Source organism: Pecten maximus, chromosome 4, assembly GCF_902652985.1.
Source record: "Pecten maximus chromosome 4, xPecMax1.1, whole genome shotgun sequence".
Taxonomy (NCBI): Eukaryota; Metazoa; Mollusca; class Bivalvia; order Pectinida; family Pectinidae; genus Pecten; species Pecten maximus.
In genome coordinates, this window is record NC_047018.1 from 944,362 (window position 1) to 966,652 (window position 22,291).

At 37.8% G+C, this 22,291-nt stretch overlaps 1 protein-coding gene across 1 annotated transcript; it reads right to left on the reverse strand.

Annotated features, from left to right (window-relative positions):
* Window positions 1-290: 290 nt before the first annotated feature.
* On the reverse strand, window positions 291-21,744 carry LOC117324917 (phosphatidylinositol 3-kinase regulatory subunit gamma-like). Its single transcript, XM_033880757.1, has 6 exons — window positions 21,608-21,744; window positions 4,276-4,675; window positions 3,238-3,464; window positions 2,800-3,036; window positions 2,153-2,290; window positions 291-566 (listed from the first exon to the last, which is right to left on the reverse strand). The coding sequence occupies exons 2-6, from the start codon at window positions 4,639-4,641 to the stop codon at window positions 362-364; spliced, it is 1,173 nt and encodes a 390-aa protein (XP_033736648.1). The 5' UTR covers window positions 4,642-4,675; window positions 21,608-21,744; the 3' UTR covers window positions 291-361.
* Between the last annotated feature and the right edge of the window lie 547 nt (window positions 21,745-22,291).

Sequence of the window (22,291 nt, forward strand, 5' to 3'; positions counted from 1 at the left end):
GTACCGTCCAACCAACACCACAGGTAACTACTGCCGACCAGTACCGTCCGACCAACACCACAGGTAACTACTGCCGACCAGTACCGTCCAACCAACCAACACCACAGGTAACTACTGCCGACCAGTACCGTCCAACCAACCAACACCACAGGTAACTACTGCCGACCAACACCACAGGTAACTACCTCTTCCCTAATCAATCAAACCCATTGGTGCCACGACTGCATCATATTTACCAACTTCTTTGACGATTTTTGTTCCCAGGAAGTATTGATAGATGTGAACATAAGTTCCAAATTATCTTAGAATTTATCATAACATGAGCATATACCAGTAGAGGAGGCAAAATTGCGAGGACATTTCATACTACATCATAAAACGGCTCTTCGATTACAAGAGCAGGGCGAACGAGACATGTGTTCGTCTGTTTGTTGTACGGTAGCAGTGAGTTCTTATTGAAGTAAGTTATGAATTTAACAAGACTCTCGAATTCGAAACTGCCGTCGAATCCACACCGTCCTTGTTCGTTGACTTCAATGATGCAGTGTTTTATACCATTGTCGCACCTGCAATAGGAAAACAATTAGAAGTTAAGTTGTTCAAATTTTCCCTTATGAAAATATTAAGGGAGGTCAATTACCCTCTCACTAATTATATAATCAGTTCTCACCAACAAATGCAAAACATTTCTATCCCAGTACTTAACACGTGTTTACAAGATACACTGGCGTTACATGATACACTGGCTTTAGGAGATACACTGGCGTTACGTGATACACTGGTGTTACAAGATACACTGGCGTTACAAGATACACTGGCGTTACATGATACATTAGCGTGACGAGATACACTGGCGTTACGAGATACACTGGCGTTACGTGATACACTGGCGTTAGGAGATACACTGGCGTTACGTGATACACTGGCGTTAGGAGATACACTGGCGTTACATGATACACTGGCGTTACATGATACACTGGCGTGACGTGATACACTGGCGTTACATGATACACTGGCGTTACGTGATACACTGGCGTTACGAGATACACTGGCGTTACATGATACACTGGCGTTACGTGATACACTGGCGTTACGAGATACACCGGCGTTACGTGATACACTGGCGTTACAAGATACACTGGCGTTACGTGATACACTGGCGTTACGTGATACACTGGCGTTACGTGATACACTGGTGTTACATGATACACTGGCGTTAGGAGATACACTGGCGTTAGGAGATACACTGGCATTACGAGATACACTGGCGTTACATGATACACTGGCGTTACGTGATACACTGGCGTTACGTGATACACTGGCGTTACGTGATACACTGGCGTTACATGATACACTGGCGTTACGTGATACACTGGCGTTACAAGATACACTGGCGTTACAAGATACACTGGCGTTACGAGATACACTGGCGTTACAAGATACACTGGCGTTACATGATACATTAGCGTGACGAGATACACTGGCGTTACGAGATACACTGGCGTTACGAGATACACTGGCGTTACGTGATACACTGGCGTTAGGAGATACACTGGCGTTACGTGATACACTGGCGTTAGGAGATACACTGGCGTTACATGATACACTGGCGTTACGAGATACACTGGCGTTACATGATACACTGGCGTGACGTGATACACTGGCGTTACATGATACACTGGCGTTACGTGATACACTGGCGTTACGAGATACACTGGCGTTACATGATACACTTGCGTTACGTGATACACTGGCGTTACGAGATACACCGGCGTTACGTGATACACTGGCGTTACAAGATACACTGGCGTTACGTGATACACTGGCGTTACGTGATACACTGGCGTTACAAGATACACTGGCGTTACGTGATACACTGGTGTTACATGATACACTGGCGTTAGGAGATACACTGGCGTTACATGATACACTGGCATTACGAGATACACTGGCGTTACATGATACACTGGCGTTACGTGATACACTGGCGTTACGTGATACACTGGCGTTACAAGATACACTGGCGTTACGTGATACACTGGTGTTACATGATACACTGGCGTTACGAGATACACTGGCGTTACATGATACACTGGCGTTACATGATACACCGGCGTTACATGATACACTGGGGTTGCGAGATTAGACTTACTTTATCGACAAACATTTACGGAGGTTTGGCTTCTTCGGTCGGATCAGAAAGGTACCACTCTCAGCGTCGGCTAAAACCTTGACAGCTGCGTCCCTGTCCGCGTCCAAGTACCAGGAACGTTTGTTAAGGAGAGGATTCCTGCAATAACGACACACAACTAAGAGAACCTCCTAAGAAGCCCAAATATGACTGACTAGCCCGTAGTTTACGTTTAACATTGTCTAACGATTAACTCAGAAGACCAAACAGAAAGTTTAAAATTGGTCTCATTTTTTTTTATTATGGATGGATTTCTCCAGTGCAAGTTGCTGTTCTGTCCGAAGGTAACAATCAAGCTATTACTGAAATAATGCCTCTCATGGTTAGTTTGACAGAGCTTGGCCGGAAAGGGCATAAAGAGTTGTATGATACATTTTAATGCATTGTAGCTCCACTGCATCTAACTATCATTTTTGGAAGGTGCTTATATAATGTATTCTATACATTCTTATAGTATAGTCGTGACCATGACTCTCTAACCTAGCTCGGGTACTAGATCGTAACAATTACATTGGCCATTTCTCTCTGTGATGTATGAAGTAACACGAGTGATACAGGGATTAAATTCATGTTTCATTCATAGTAAGTTCAGTTATATGAAATCTTACGCTTTAATTTCCGCGATTTTTTCCTTGAGATCATCGGATGTGTCATTTTTCATGAGATCATTCGCCGCTTTGGACCGGCGGTTCCGTAACTTGGTGACGATTGGTTTTAACTCGTCTAAGTCGGCTTGGTATGACCAGACCACTGCCCCTGTCCGTCTCACGTCCTGTTCCAAACTCCCCATCTCCGCGCGCATACTTGACAACCTGTCGTTGAGCACCGAGTAATTTGTGTGTAGTCTGAAACGAGATAATGTTGAAACTGCAATACTGCGTCTAGGTAACGACAACATTTACACCGTATTGAAATAAATATGGTTTGATCATAACGCCTTCACGTCAAAAATGCCTTCAGCCGCCTGATACCTTTAATAGTATTAAATCGTATGGAAAGCAAATACTGGCAATAAGTCAATTTCGCACGCCTCGATTTTGCCCTACCTCGTGATATCGTCGACCGGTGCATTGCGGACACATTCTTGCAGTAGGTCGAGCTGTTCCTGGTACACCTCTGTACTTGCCTTGTAAACGGCCAGACACTGTTGTTTAGTTTGGAGGATGTCTAACTGGGCCGAATGTCGGTCGAGTAAAACATCATACTCGTACATCTGGTCCATGTAATCCACGTGTATGGCTTCAAAATCCGACAGCGTCAAGCCATCAAACGACTACATCAAAAACAGTGACATCATCAATTATCTTGAAAACTAAACAAACGTGAACGATTTAACATTGAAACACACAACTCAGATGTACATAAAGCCTGTGTTATGTCTGCTCTGAATTTGATTACTCGGGAACAACGGAACACAACAGTAGAGCGTTGATGTCATAAATCACCAAGAAGGGGTTTCTTAAAATGAAGAAACGTTTATCATTAAGGACGGAGTATTGGAGGAGAAAAGACGAAAGTGCTAATCAACGAAATGAAAGTACAGACTTCTAGCTGGAGATGACGAAATGACTGAATAATGACTTGTAATGTAAAAAAGTGTACCAAGAAAGGGGAAAAGAAATGTGATAGTGTTGTAGTGGAAGATATGAAAATATTGTAGACTAAATGTTGAAGAATGACTTGTAAGGGGTGGGGGGTAACGACATGGAGATGTTAACTGCAGTTAGATGAGTACTCGTTTCTTCCATTGAGAAGTTTTCATACAAAGAAACTAGAAATTAAGGATGGTAATTACATATAACCAGAGACGAAAAATTGCCGAATTGAAAATCTGTTGTCACCGAAACAATAATAAACAGGCTAAAAAAAGTCACCGATATCAGCTGTAGTTGGTATATGTAGAGTATACAATTGTTATTACTTATGTTTAACCAGACTCTCCCTCAGATAAACAGTATTGCTATCACATCGGACAGTATACCATATGTAAGTAGGAAATTCTAGTTAACCTAAGACAATACTGAACAACACTGAGCGTACAAAGACAACTGCCTACATAACGCGTAGTATTATATATCACTTACGTTGGACAGACTCCTATTAACTGGATGGGTCAACCTAATGTCCAATGACGCATTCAGATGATCCAGTGAATTTTCTCTGTAAAACTCCACCAGAGACATTACCGTCGGGAAAGACTCTCCCATAACGAGGCCATATCCTCCGGCGGATGTCCTGTAGATTTTCATCAGTTTGTTGGTCCCTCCCTTCCGAAGAGTTAAAGTGTAATTCCCCGTGCTGTTTGCGGAATCTCGAACGAGAAATGAACCGTCACACCGATCCCTCATCAAGTCTTTCACTTCCTCCCTGGAAATATTACCCCAGTACCAGAGCTGGTCCCCCAAGGATTGGCGAGGCGGGCGTACTGGGACATCACTACTACCTTCCATTGTCACGCGCGGCGTCCCCACATCATAGACAAAACTAATTGACAGAAATATTACATGAAATGATTATTAAAACACTCATTGTTATATTATGATTAAAGCACTCATTGTTATAACGCTCCAACATATGTATGTGTTTTAAACAAATTTCTGAACCAAATGATAATTCTGATCCCCAAACTCCCCAGTTTCATATGATTTCCCGTTAAACTTATGTATGACGAAAGTGAGTAAATACCAATAACACCGGATGAGGTGCGAGCTTTGTCTAATTGTCTGTGATAGTTGTTGGTTGTAAAGTAACGTCCACTTAGGTCATCACTCTGTAGGAGAGCTGATTGACATGGTTTTTCTGAATCATTTTGTTACTCGCAGTCCTTACTGTTACCATGCTCTACATAATACTATACGAGTGATGATTGATATGATGTGAGCCTCGTATAGAAGGATTTGACTTTTGTTTAAAGGCTTCAATTCCAATTTTACAAAACTCCCTTTCTTGGCTGTTCAGAAAGCCATCCACTGCATGTATGACGTCATCATCGGACTGAAAGTGGGTGCCTGAAATAGCTGTTTTCAGTTTTAGAAATAGCTGAAGGTCTAATGAAGCGTGATCAGCTGAATAAGGCGGATGATCAATCAGTTTAAAGCCACAATCGTGAATGGCAGCCATGGCAATGACAGACGTGTGAACAGGAGCATTGTCCTGACGGAATAACACACCTTTAGTGAGCTTTCCGGGGCGCTTACGTTTAATATTTTCCCGTAACTGCCTCAGAAGTGAGGTATAGTATGTGCCATTGATTGTTTGTCCCTGCTGATAATCTATCAGCAGAATACCATCTGCATCCCAGAAAACCGAGGCCATAACCTTCCCAGCTGATAAAACAGTCTTTGCCTTCTTTGGCGGGGGAGAACCATGGTGCTTCCATTGTTTTGATTGTTGTTTGGCCTCTGGGGTAAAATGATGAACCCATCCATAGTGACAAATCTCTGAAGAAAGTTGGCAGGATCTTCCTCAAAAAGGCTAAGATTAGCACGCAAGAGTATGTGCCTGGTGTGCTTCTGATCAACTGTCAGAAGACTTGGTACCCATTGGGCCGAAAGCTTTCTCATTGCAAGATCCTCTATCAGAATGGAATGTACTCTTTCCTGTAAAATGCCAACTCTACTGGCTATATATCTTTCTGAGACTCGTCTGTCAGTCATAACAATACCATGAAGTTTATTGACCATTTCTGGAGTTGCAACATTGACAGGCCTTCCAAGACGGGGGTCGTCCTCAAGACGGCCGCGCTTAAACTCCGCCACCCACCATTTCACTGTTGCATATGAAGGGGCATCTTTCCCTGCCTAACGTTGCTATTATATCATTATGGATATTCTTAAACCCTTTTTTATGCAAAAGTTGGATCACTGCTCTTTTATCGATCTTGTCCATTTTGCAAAAGCCGCTTGTATTGTTTACTTTATAGTGCTACCTCGTTGATATATTAACTAACCGAATCAGACCAGTCCTTGGGTACACGGCCCTATATAGTCAGCGAATAGTAGGACTTAAGAAAACTTAAAAAGACCATCCTTGAGTACCTCCTTCAATACGAGGCACACAACATATCAATCATCCCACGAAGGTTGACTCTGAGGCTTAACATACATATCATTCTGAGACAGAAAAATCGATATTCATATAGCTTATCAGATTATCATGTCGGATCATATATAGCTATTGAATGATTGTCCGTTTATATTCATAGTCAATACGAATCCCGTCCATGGTGACAGAAAAAACATCACGGCAGACGTTGTTGTTGCATTCACAATGATAATAAATGCAATATGTAATGGTTATAGTGTAAAAAGTTCGTCTAGTATGGATTGAATTAATCTCGAGTCCTCGATATTGTTCAGATCTCCGATCTCGAGTCCTCGATAATGTTCAGATATCCGTTTGAGTTAATTACTCCTTGTGTAGTAACGAGTTCTCGATAATGTTCAGATCTCCAATTGAGTTAATTACTCCTTGTGTAGTAACGAGTTCTCGATAACGTTCAGATCTCCGATTGAGTTAATTGCTTCGTGTGTGGAATTAGAGGTAGGTTGTTAAATGTAATTAAGTCAATTTATGATAATGTAAAATCCTGTACTAAATTAAGCGGGAAATTATCTGCTTTGTTCGACTTGCATGTCGGACTTTTACAAGGGGAATCTTTATCGCCGATACAATATTCGCTCTTCGTTAATGATATGGAAAGTGCACTAATTAACTCTAATTGTCATAGCTACCAATTGCAACTTTTAAATTTATTTATTCTTATGTATGCTGATGATACAGTTTTATTCACTGAAGATGCTAATGATCTCCAAAATATGTTAGATTGTCTGCAAACCTATTCCGATAAATGGAATCTAACAGTTAACATAAATAAAACCAAAATTGTTGTTTTTAGAAAGAGCAAGCGTTTGACGCCTACCGAACATTGGACTTTTCAAGGGAAGGATATAGATGTAGTTGATACTTTTTGTTATTTGGGATTAGTTTTTAATTATAATGGAAGATTTACTGTGACACACAATACATTAGCATCGCAGGGAAGGAAAGCTTATTATCTTCTCAAAAGTAGAATTAAAAATTATATGCTTAATGCCGAAACTAAATTATCGCTATTCGATACATATGTGTCATGTATACTTAATTATTGTTGTGAAGTATGGGGACATCACCCAGCACCTAAGATTGAAGCTGTACATCTTTTATTCCTTAAAGGATTACTAAACGTGAAGAAAACAGTCAATAGCTCCATGGTGTATTTTGAGACTGGTAGATATAGTTTACATGTACAACGAAAAATAATGATCATGAAGTATTGGTTAAAGTTGTTAAAGACAAATAATTGTATATTGAAGTCATGCTATGTGGCACTGCTAGAGCTCAATATTAAAAAGCCTAATTGTAAATTAAACTGGGTCTATGAGATAAAAGATGATTTATGTAGACATGGCTTTAATTACGTTTGGATTGCTCAAAATGTTAACAATGAAAAACACTTTTTAGAATTGTATACGCAACGCTTGCATGACATATTTATACAAGATTTACATAGTTCCTTTAATAATTCTTCTAAGTGTCAAATTTATAAATATCTTGCGAATGACTTTGAACTTCAATATTACCTGACGAAATCTCTTAATTCTAAAACTAAACAGATTTTAAGTAAATATCGTATGCAGGCACACTCTCTTCGTATTGAGTCCGGACGCTATAATGCAGTTCCGAGAGGTGAGCGAATTTGCAATGTGTGTAACAACAATGATATTGAAATTTTTAAAGAAGTACTATTACAAACATCCTAGTGTATTCAAGCTAATAGAATTATTTTCATATAAAAATATTAAAACATTACGTAATTTGGGTAAATATTTGGTGCATGCAACAGATCAAAGAAACAATCTAATGAATTTATGAACCTATGCGGTATCGTCTATAGTGCTATATTGTACTTCATTATTTTAATGATATTAATGGTAATGAGTATTAATATTAATTTTGTACATGTATAAGGAATTATCCTCCGCCATCTTGGGACATTCTATTATTATGATTCTTGTATTATGTATTGATATATACCTATATGTTATATGACATTTGGTAAATAAAAAACTTGAAAACTTGTGTGTAGTCACGAGTTCTCGATAATGTTCAGATCTCCGTTTGAGCTAATTACTCCGTGTGTAGTAACGAGTTCTCGATAACGTTCAGATCTCCAATTGAGTTAATTACGTCGTGTGTAGTAACGAGTTCTCGATAATGTTCAGATCTCCAATTGAGTTAATTACTTCGTGTATAGTAACCAGTTCTCGATAATGTTCAGATCTCCAATTGAGTTAATTACTTCGTGTGTAGTCACGAGTTCTCGATAATGTTCAGATCTCCGATCACGAGTTCCCGATAACGTTCAGATCTCCGATTAAGTTTATTTCTCCGCGTGAAATCACGAGTTCTCGATAATGTTCAGATCTCCGATCACGAGTTCTCGATAATGTTCAGATCTCCGTTTGAGTTAATTACTTCGTGTGTAGTCGCGAGTTCTCGATAATGTTCAGATCTCCGATCACGAGTTCTCGATAATGTTCAGATCTCCGATTAAGTAAATTACTTCGTGTGTAGTCACGAGTTCTCGATAATGTTCAGATCTCCGATTGAGTTAATTACTTCGTGTGTAGTCACGAGTTCTCGATAACGTTCAGATCTCCGATTGAGTTAATTACTTCGTGTGTAGTCACGAGTCCTCGATAACGTTGAGATCTCCGATTGAGTTAATTACTCCGTGTGTAGTCATGAATTCTCGATAACGTTGAGATCTCCGATTGAGTTAATTACTTCGTGTGTAGTCATGAATTCTCGATAACGTTGAGATCTCCGATTGAGTTAATTACTTCGTGTGTAGTCATGAATTCTCGATAACGTTGAGATCTCCGATTGAGTTAATTACTTCGTGTGTAGTCATGAATTCTCGATAATGTTCAGATCTCCGAGTGAGTTAATTACTCCGCGTGTAGTCATGAATTCTCGATAATGTTCAGATCTCTAATTGAGTTAATTACTCCGTGTGTAGTCACGAGTTCTCGATAATGTTCAGATCTCTAATTGAGTTAATTACTCCGTGTGTAGTCACGAGTTCTCGATAATGTTCAGATCTCCAATTGAGTTAATTACTTCGTGTGTAATCACGAGTTCTCGATAATGTTCAGATCTCCAATTGAGTTAATTACTCCGTGTGTAGTCAAGAGTTCTCGATAATGTTCAGATCTCCGATCACGAGTTCTCTATAATGTTCAGATCTCCGATCACGAGTTCCCGATAACGTTCAGATCTCCGATTGAGTTAATTACTCCGCGTGTAGTCACAAGTTTTTTTTTATACAATTTTGAAGATCTCCAATTGACATAATAACTCCTCATGTACATGTAGTTACAAATTATCTTTAATACTCCACATGATAATGTTCAGAATGCGTTTAAATATTGAATTAGAAGACTGTTGGTCTAATACTTTGCAGAAATGAACCAGTTCAACGCGAAATTACTCACTGAAAATATCTAAGGATGGATTATTTCCATTCGCAGTCAATCTTACAAAGACGTGGCCTACACTGTTCAATGGCACATATAGGGAAATGAATGCCGTCTGAATTTGTCGCGGTGATATGTTAACATCGCTCGACTCTCCACACAGACATATTATTACGAGACAATGAAGAACAATAGTCATTATCACACATCACAAATTATCATATTGTGATAGCATACACCACAAATTATCGTATTGTGATAACATACACCACAAATGATAAGCAAAACATTAGATATGTTTGTTATAAACCTGTGTAGTACGTTATCTGTTCGGCGATGTTTGTTTGTTTGTTTGTTTTTGTTTAACTTCCTATTAACAGCCAGGGTCATTTAAGGACGTGCCAGGTCTGGAGGTGGAGGAAAGCCGGAGTGGCCGGAGAAAAACCACCGGCCTACGGTCAGTACCTGGCAACTGCCCCACGTAGGTTTCGAACTCGCAACCCAGAGGTGGAGGGCTAGTGATAAAGTGTCGGGACACCTTAACCACTCGGCCACCGCGGCCCCTTCGGCGAGACCGACAGGGTGACTTCAAGGAAGTACATTTCAAGTGCGGAAACGAACGAATAAAATGTGTTTCGCTGTACACACACAAAAACAGCACACGATTATAAATTAACCATATCTGTCAACACACACATGTACAAGTCTATGTTATAAACTAACCTAATTTGTCAACACACACATGTACAAGTGTACTAACCTGTCAACACACACATGTACACGTCTACTAACCTGTCAATACACACATGTACAAGTGTACTAATCTGTCAACACACACATGTACAAGTGTACTAATCTGTCAACACACACATGGACAAGTCTACTAATCTGTCAACACACACATGTACAAGTGTACTAATCTGTCAACACACACATGTACTAGTGTACTAATCTGTAAACACACACATGTACAAGTCTATCAAACTGTCAACACACACATGTACAAGTGTACTAATCAGTCAACACACACATGTACAAGTCTAGATTATAAACTAACCTAATATATCAACACACACATGTATAGGTCTACTGATCTGTCAACACACACATGTACAAGTCTACTAACCTGTGAACACACACATGTACAAGTCTACTAATCTGTCAACACACACATGTACAAGTCTATGTTATGAACTAACCTGATCTGTCAACACACACATGTACAAGTCTACTTATCTGTCAACACACACATGTACAAGTGTACTAATCTGTCAACACACACATGTACAAGTGTACTAATCTGTCAATACACACATGTACAAGTGTACTAATCTGTCAACACACACATGTACAAGTGTACTAATCTGTCAATACACACATGTACAAGTCTACTAATCTGTCAATACACACATGTACAAGTGTACTAATCTGTCAACACACACATGTACAAGTGAACTAATCTGTAAACACACACATGTACAAGTCTATCAAACTGTCAACACACACATGTACAAGTGTACTAATCTGTCAATACACACATATATAGGTCTACTGATCTGTCAACATACACATGTACAAGTGTACTAATCAGTCAACACACACATGTACAAGTCTAGATTATAAACTAACCTAATATATCAACACACACATGTATAGGTCTACTGATCTGTCAACACACACATGTACACGTCTACTTATCTGTCAACACACATGTACAAGTCTACTTATCTGTCAACACACACATGTACAAGTCTATCAAACTGTCAACACACACATGTACAAGTGTACTAATCTGTCAACACACACATGTACAAATCTACTAATCTGTCAACACACACATGTACAAGTCTACTAATCTGTCAACACACATGTACAAGTCTACTAATCTGTCAACACAAACATGTACAAGTCTACTAATCTGTCAACACACACATGTACAAGTGTACTAATCTGTCAACACACACATGGACAAGTCTACTAATCTGTCAACACAAACATGTACAAATCTACTAATCTGTCAATACACACATGTACAAGTCTACTAATATGTCAACACACATGTACAAGTCTACTAACCTGTCAACACACACATGTACAAGTCTACTAATCTGTCAACACACACATGTACAAGTCTATGTTATGAACTTACCGTAATCTGTCAACACACATGTACAAGTGTACTAATCTGTCAACACAAATGTACAAGTGTACTAATATGTCAACACACACATGTACAAGTGTACTAATCTGTCAACACACACACATGTACAAATCTACTAATCTGTCAACACACACATGTACAAGTGTACTAATCTGTCAACACACACATGTACAAGTGTACTAATCTGTCAACACAAACATGTACAAGTCTACTAATCTGTCAACACACACATGTACAAGTGTACTAATCTGTGAACACACACATGTACAAGTGTACTAATCTGTGAACACACACATGTACAAGTCTACTGATCTGTCAACACACACATGTACAAGTGTACTAATCTGTCAACACACACATGTACAAGTGTACTAATATGTCAATACACACAAGTACAAATCTAATAATCTGTCAACACACACATGTACAAGTCTACTAATCTATCAACACACACATGTAAACGTCTACTAATCTGTCAACACACACATGTACAAGTCTACTAACCTGTCAACACACACATGTACAAGTGTACTAACCTGTCAACACACACATGTACATGTGTACTATACTGTCAACACACACATGTACAAGTCTAATAATCTGTGAACACACACATGTACAATTGTACTAATCTGTCAACACACATGTACACGTCTACTAATCTGTCAACACACACATGTACAAGTCTAATAATCTGTGAACACACACATGTACAAGTCTACTAATCTGTCAACACACACATGTACAAGTGTACTAATATGTCAACACACACCTGTACAAGTGTACTAATATGTCAACACTCACATGTACACGTCTACTAATGTCAATACACACATGTACAAATCTAATAATCTGTGAACACACACATGTACAAGTGTACTAATCTGTCAACACACACATGTACAAGTCTACTAATCTGTCAACACACATGTACACGTCTACTAATATGTCAACACACACATGTACAAGTGTACTAATCTGTCAACACACACATGTACAAGTCTACTAACCTGTCAACACACACATGTACAAGTCTACTAATCTGTCAACACACACATGCACAAGTCTACTAACCTGTCAACACACACATGTACAAGTCTATGTTATAAACTAAACTAATCTGTCAACACACACCTGTACAAGTGTACTAATCTGTAAACACACACATGTACAAGTCTACTTATCTGTCAACACACACATGTACAAGTCTATGTTATAAACTAAACTAATCTGTCAACACACACCTGTACAAGTGTACTAATCTGTAAACACACACATGTACAAGTGTACTAATCTGTAAATACACACATGTACAAGTCTACTAATCTGTAAACACACACATGTACAAGTCTACTAATCTGTCAACACACACATGTACAAGTCTATGTTATAAACTAAACTAATCTGTCAACACACACCTGTACAAGTGTACTAATCTGTAAACACACATGTACAAGTGTACTAATCTGTAAATACACACATGTACAAGTCTACTAATATGTCAACACACACCTGTACAAGTGTACTAATACGTCAACACACACATGTACAAGTCTACTAATCTGTCAACACAAACATGTACACGTCTACTAATGTCAATACACACATGTACAAGTCTACTTATCTGTCAACACACACATGTACAAGTCTATGTTATAAACTAAACTAATCTGTCAACACACACATGTACAAGTGTACTAATCTGTAAACACACACATGTACAAGTCTACTAATATGTAAACACACACATGTACAAGTCTATGTTATAAACTAAACTAATTTGTGAACACACACATGTACAAATCTAATAATCTGTGAACACACACATGTACAAGTGTACTAATCTGTCAACACACACATGTACAAGTCTACTAATCTGTGAACACACACATGTACAAGTCTACTAATCTGTGAACACACACATGTACAAGTCTACTAATCTGTCAACACACACCTGTACAAGTCTACTAATCTGTCAACACACACCTGTACAAGTCTACTAATCTGTCAAGACACACATGTACAAGTCTACTAACCTGTCAACACACACATGTACAAGTCTACTAATCTGTCAACACACACATGTACAAGTCTACTAATCTGTCAACACACACATGTACAAGTGTTCTAATATGTAAACAAACACATGTACAAGTCTACTGATCTGTCCACACACACACATGTACAAGTCTACTAATATGTCAACACACACCTGTACAAGTGTACTAATATGTCAACACACACATGTACACGTCTACTAATCTGTCAACACACACATGTACAAGTCTACTAATCTGTGAACACACACATGTACAAGTCTACTAATCTGTCAACACACACATGTACAAGTCTACTAATATGTCAACACACACATGTACAAGTGTACTAATCTGTCAACACACACATGTACAAGTGTACTAATCTGTGAACACACACACATGTACAAGTGTACTAATCTGTCAACACACACATGTACAAGTGTACTAATCTGTCAACACACACATGTACAAGTCTACTAATATGTAAACACACACATGTACAAGTCTATGTTATAAACTAAACTAATCTGTCAACACACACATGTACAAGTGTACTAATCTGTGAACACACACACACATGTACAAGTCTACTAACCTGTCAACACACACATGTACAAGTCTACTAATCTGTCAACACACACAGATGTACAAGTGTACTAATCTGTCAACACACACATGTACACGTCTATGTTATAAACTTACCTGATCTGTCAACACACATGTACAAGTGTACTAATCTGTCAACACACACATGTACAAGTCTACTGATCTGTCAACACACACATGTACAAGTGTACTAATCTGTGAACACACACATGTACAAGTGTACTAATCTGTCAACACACACATGTACAAGTCTATGTTATAAACTAAACTAATCTGTGAACACACACCTGTACAAGTGTACTAATCTGTAAACACACACATGTACAAGTCTACTAATCTGTAAACACACACATGTACAAGTCTACTAATCTGTAAACACACACATGTACAAGTCCTATACTAATCTGTAAACACACACATGTACAAGTCTACTAATCTGTCAACACACACCTGTACAAGTCTACTAATCTGTCAAGACACACATGTACAAGTCTACTAACCTGTCAACACACACATGTACAAGTCTACTAATCTGTCAACACACACATGTACAAGTCTACTAATCTGTCAACACACACATGTACAAGTGTTCTAATATGTAAACAAACACATGTACAAGTCTACTGATCTGTCCACACACACACATGTACAAGTCTACTAATATGTCAACACACACATGTACACGTCTACTAATGTCAATACACACATGTACAAATCTAATAATCTGTGAACACACACATGTACAAGTCTACTAATCTGTCAACACACACATGTACAAGTCTACTGATCTGTCAACACACACATGTACAAGTCTACTTATCTGTCAACACACACATGTACAAGTATATGTTATAAACTAAACTAATCTGTCAACACACACATGTACAAGTGTACTAATCTGTCAAGACACACATGTACAAGTCTACTAATCTGTCAACACAAACATGTACACGTCTACTAATGTCAATACACACATGTACAAGTCTACTTATCTGTCAACACACACATGTACAAGTCTATGTTATAAACTAAACAAATCTGTCAACACACACATGTACAAGTCTACTAATCTGTCAACACACACATGTACAAGTCTACTAATATGTAAACACACACATGTACAAGTCTATGTTATAAACTAAACTAATCTGTCAACACACACATGTACAAATCTAATAATCTGTGAACACACACATGTACAAGTGTACTAATCTGTCAACACACACATGTACAAGTCTACTAATCTGTGAACACACATGTACACGTCTACTAATGTCAATACACACATGTACAAATCTAATAATATGTGAACACACACATGTACAAGTCTACTAATCTGTCAACACACACATGTACAAGTCTACTAATCTGTCAACACACACATGTACAAGTCTACTGATCTGTCCACACACACACATATACAAGTCTACTAATATGTCAACACACACATGTACAAGTCTACTAATCTGTCAACACACACATGTACAAGTCTACTAATCTGTCAACACACACATGTACAAGTCTACTGATCTGTCAACACACACATGTACAAGTCTACTTATCTGTCAACACACACATGTACAAGTATATGTTATAAACTAAACTAATCTGTCAACACACACATGTACAAGTGTACTAATCTGTCAAGACACACATGTACAAGTCTACTAATCTGTCAACACAAATATGTACACGTCTACTAATGTCAATACACACATGTACAAGTCTACTTATCTGTCAACACACACATGTACAAGTCTATGTTATAAACTAAACAAATCTGTCAACACACACATGTACAAGTCTACTAATCTGTCAACACACACATGTACAAGTCTACTAATATGTAAACACACACATGTACAAGTCTATGTTATAAACTAAACTAATCTGTCAACACACACATGTACAAGTCTACTAATCTGTCAACACACACCTGTACAAGTCTACTAATCTGTCAACACACACATGTACAAGTCTACTAACCTGTCAACACACACATGTACAAGTCTACTAATCTGTCAACACACACATGTACAAGTCTACTAATCTGTCAACACACACATGTACAAGTGTTCTAATATGTAAACAAACACATGTACAAGTCTACTGATCTGTCCACACACACACATGTACAAGTCTACTAATATGTCAACACACACCTGTACAAGTGTACTAATATGTCAACACACACATGTACACGTCTACTAATGTCAATACACACATGTACAAATCTAATAATCTGTGAACACACACATGTACAAGTGTACCAATCTGTCAACACACACATGTACAAGTCTACTAATATGTCAACACACACATGTACAAGTGTACTAATCTGTCAACACACACATGTACAAGTGTACTAATCTGTGAACACACACACATGTACAAGTGTACTAATCTGTCAACACACACATGTACAAGTGTACTAATCTGTCAACACACACATGTACAAGTCTACTAATATGTAAACACACACATGTACAAGTCTATGTTATAAACTAAACTAATCTGTCAACACACACATGTACAAGTGTACTAATCTGTGAACACACACACACATGTACAAGTCTACTAACCTGTCAACACACACATGTACAAGTCTACTAATCTGTCAACACACACATGTACACGTCTACCAATCTGTCAACACACACATGTACAAGTGTACTAATCTGTCAACACACACATGTACACGTCTATGTTATAAACTTACCTGATCTGTCAACACACATGTACAAGTGTACTAATCTGTCAACACACACATGTACAAGTCTACTGATCTGTCAACACACACATGTACAAGTGTACTAATCTGTGAACACACACATGTACAAGTGTACTAATCTGTCAACACACACATGTACAAGTCTATGTTATAAACTAAACTAATCTGTGAACACACACCTGTACAAGTGTACTAATCTGTAAACACACACATGTACAAGTCTACTAATCTGTAAACACACACATGTACAAGTCTACTAATCTGTAAACACACACATGTACAAGTCTACTAATCTGTCAACACACACATGTACAAGTCTACTAATCTGTCAACACACACCTGTACAAGTCTACTAATCTGTCAAGACACACATGTACAAGTCTACTAACCTGTCAACACACACATGTACAAGTCTACTAATCTGTCAACACACACATGTACAAGTCTACTAATCTGTCAACACACACATGTACAAGTCTACTGATCTGTCCACACACACACATGTACAAGTCTACTAATATGTCAACACACACATGTACACGTCTACTAATGTCAATACACACATGTACAAATCTAATAATCTGTGAACACACACATGTACAAGTCTACTAATCTGTCAACACACACATGTACAAGTCTACTAATCTGTCAACACACACATGTACAAGTCTACTGATCTGTCCACACACACACATGTACAAGTCTACTAATATGTCAACACACACATGTACAAGTCTACTAATCTGTCAACACACACATGTACAAGTCTACTAATCTGTCAACACACACATGTACAAGTCTACTGATCTGTCAACACACACATGTACAAGTCTACTTATCTGTCAACACACACATGTACAAGTATATGTTATAAACTAAACTAATCTGTCAACACACACATGTACAAGTGTACTAATCTGTCAACACACACATGTACAAGTCTACTAATCTGTCAACACAAACATGTACACGTCTACTAATGTCAATACACACATGTACAAGTCTACTTATCTGTCAACACACACATGTACAAGTCTATGTTATAAACTAAACAAATCTGTCAACACACACATGTACAAGTCTACTAATCTGTCAACACACACATGTACAAGTCTACTAATATGTAAACACACACATGTACAAGTCTATGTTATAAACTAAACTAATCTGTCAACACACACATGTACAAATCTAATAATCTGTGAACACACACATGTACAAGTGTACTAATCTGTCAACACACACATGTACAAGTCTACTAATCTGTGAACACACATGTACACGTCTACTAATGTCAATACACACATGTACAAATCTAATAATCTGTGAACACACACATGTACAAGTCTACTAATCTGTCAACACACACATGTACAAGTCTACTAATCTGTCAACACACACATGTACAAGTCTACTGATCTGTCCACACACACACATATACAAGTCTACTAATATGTCAACACACACATGTACAAGTCTACTAATCTGTCAACACACACATGTACAAGTCTACTAATCTGTCAACACACACATGTACAAGTCTACTGATCTGTCAACACACACATGTACAAGTCTACTTATCTGTCAACACACACATGTACAAGTATATGTTATAAACTAAACTAATCTGTCAACACACACATGTACAAGTGTACTAATCTGTCAAGACACACATGTACAAGTCTACTAATCTGTCAACACAAATATGTACACGTCTACTAATGTCAATACACACATGTACAAGTCTACTTATCTGTCAACACACACATGTACAAGTCTATGTTATAAACTAAACAAATCTGTCAACACACACATGTACAAGTCTACTAATCTGTCAACACACACATGTACAAGTCTACTAATATGTAAACACACACATGTACAAGTCTATGTTATAAACTAAACTAATCTGTCAACACACACATGTACAAGTCTACTAATCTGTCAACACACACCTGTACAAGTCTACTAATCTGTCAACACACACATGTACAAGTCTACTAACCTGTCAACACACACATGTACAAGTCTACTAATCTGTCAACACACACATGTACAAGTCTACTAATCTGTCAACACACACATGTACAAGTGTTCTAATATGTAAACAAACACATGTACAAGTCTACTGATCTGTCCACACACACACATGTACAAGTCTACTAATATGTCAACACACACCTGTACAAGTGTACTAATATGTCAACACACACATGTACACGTCTACTAATGTCAATACACACATGTACAAATCTAATAATCTGTGAACACACACATGTACAAGTGTACCAATCTGTCAACACACACATGTACAAGTCTACTAATATGTCAACACACACATGTACAAGTGTACTAATCTGTCAACACACACATGTACAAGTGTACTAATCTGTGAACACACACACATGTACAAGTGTACTAATCTGTCAACACACACATGTACAAGTGTACTAATCTGTCAACACACACATGTACAAGTCTACTAATATGTAAACACACACATGTACAAGTCTATGTTATAAACTAAACTAATCTGTCAACACACACATGTACAAGTGTACTAATCTGTGAACACACACACACATGTACAAGTCTACTAACCTGTCAACACACACATGTACAAGTCTACTAATCTGTCAACACACACATGTACACGTCTACCAATCTGTCAACACACACATGTACAAGTGTACTAATCTGTCAACACACACATGTACACGTCTATGTTATAAACTTACCTGATCTGTCAACACACATGTACAAGTGTACTAATCTGTCAACACACACATGTACAAGTCTACTGATCTGTCAACACACACATGTACAAGTGTACTAATCTGTGAACACACACATGTACAAGTGTACTAATCTGTCAACACACACATGTACAAGTCTATGTTATAAACTAAACTAATCTGTGAACACACACCTGTACAAGTGTACTAATCTGTAAACACACACATGTACAAGTCTACTAATCTGTAAACACACACATGTACAAGTCTACTAATCTGTAAACACACACATGTACAAGTCTACTAATCTGTAAACACACACATGTACAAGTCTACTAATCTGTCAACACACACCTGTACAAGTCTACTAATCTGTCAACACACACATGTACAAGTCTACTAATCTGTCAACACACACATGTACAAGTCTACTAATCTGTCAACACACACATGTACAAGTCTACTAATCTGTCAACACACACATGTACAAGTCTACTGATCTGTCCACACACACACATGTACAAGTCTACTAATATGTCAACACACACATGTACACGTCTACTAATGTCAATACACACATGTACAAATCTAATAATCTGTGAACACACACATGTACAAGTCTACTAATCTGTCAACACACACATGTACAAGTCTACTAATCTGTCAACACACACATGTACAAGTCTACTGATCTGTCCACACACACACATGTACAAGTCTACTAATATGTCAACACACACATGTACAAGTCTACTAATCTGTCAACACACACATGTACAAGTCTACTAATCTGTCAACACACACATGTACAAGTCTACTGATCTGTCAACACACACATGTACAAGTCTACTTATCTGTCAACACACACATGTACAAGTATATGTTATAAACTAAACTAATCTGTCAACACACACATGTACAAGTGTACTAATCTGTCAAGACACACATGTACAAGTCTACTAATCTGTCAACACAAACATGTACACGTCTACTAATGTCAATACACACATGTACAAGTCTACTTATCTGTCAACACACACATGTACAAGTCTATGTTATAAACTAAACTAATCTGTCAACACACACATGTACAAGTCTACTAATCTGTCAACACACACATGTACAAGTCTACTAATATGTAAACACACACATGTACAAGTCTATGTTATAAACTAAACTAATCTGTCAACACACACATGTACAAATCTAATAATCTGTGAACACACACATGTACAAGTGTACTAATCTGTCAACACACACATGTACAAGTCTATGTTATATTTACGTTTAATATACATTAAGTACGTGTAATCGGCATAAAATACCAAACAAATAAGCATAGCTTAATCACGTACCCATTTTACAGACGAGACGTAAATAGCTAATATGTCAGACTTGGCAATAGTAATAGCTTTGTTTGAATCACCAGGATGTACCAGGCCAAGCCTAATAGTCCCTATACACATGTATATATTTTATGAAATTGATCAAATTTATAATAACGCGAGCTATTAATATGACCATGGTTATCGCCGTTGTGTTGAATGCGTAGGTAAAACATCACTAAACAAATTAAGAGAAAATCCCACTTTAGATAATTAGGAGATTTTAGAGTGTTACTTACCGTCGTAACCGTCAACTGAAAGACCGTAATAAATAAACCGTCGTACTGCTCTGATCCGGACGTGGTGGCCGACTTACATAAACAAGGAAGTTTGAGTCTGTTATGTGCCCATCTCTTCCTGTCGGCCTGTGATAACAGGGTCGCCTATCACGATTATATACTGCGTCAAAAATGTGCACCAATACATTGTATATATATCAATATGTTCTGTGGGAGTTTCTCTTTGTGACCAATCTCCAACTTCACTAACCACTTGAGAAGGAGAGTATCGTATTGAATAGCCTTGATCAGCGAAGTTGCCCTCGTCATAATTTTATAATTAAACGGGTTTTATTATATAAGATGAAGTTTGATTGTAATTTTCTCAAATCAAATTAATACTGAGGAATCACATGAGATTTTAGAGTAGAATCTTATGAATCTGTAATTGTTTTAAAAAAACAACTAAAAGAAGGTTTTAAACTGAACAGAATACAATTTTCTTATAAATGCCATAACATATAAACACACATGTAAATTATGATATATGAACAGCCTCGTTTCTGCGCGTACATAACAAAGTCTATAGTACGGTCAGCTTCACACCTGCCATCTATGTAATTTACAAAGCTACTGCTGGCTTTTTACCGGTAGAACAAGATTATACAATAATTTTGTTATAGAACTTTTTCAATGTAGCAAGAA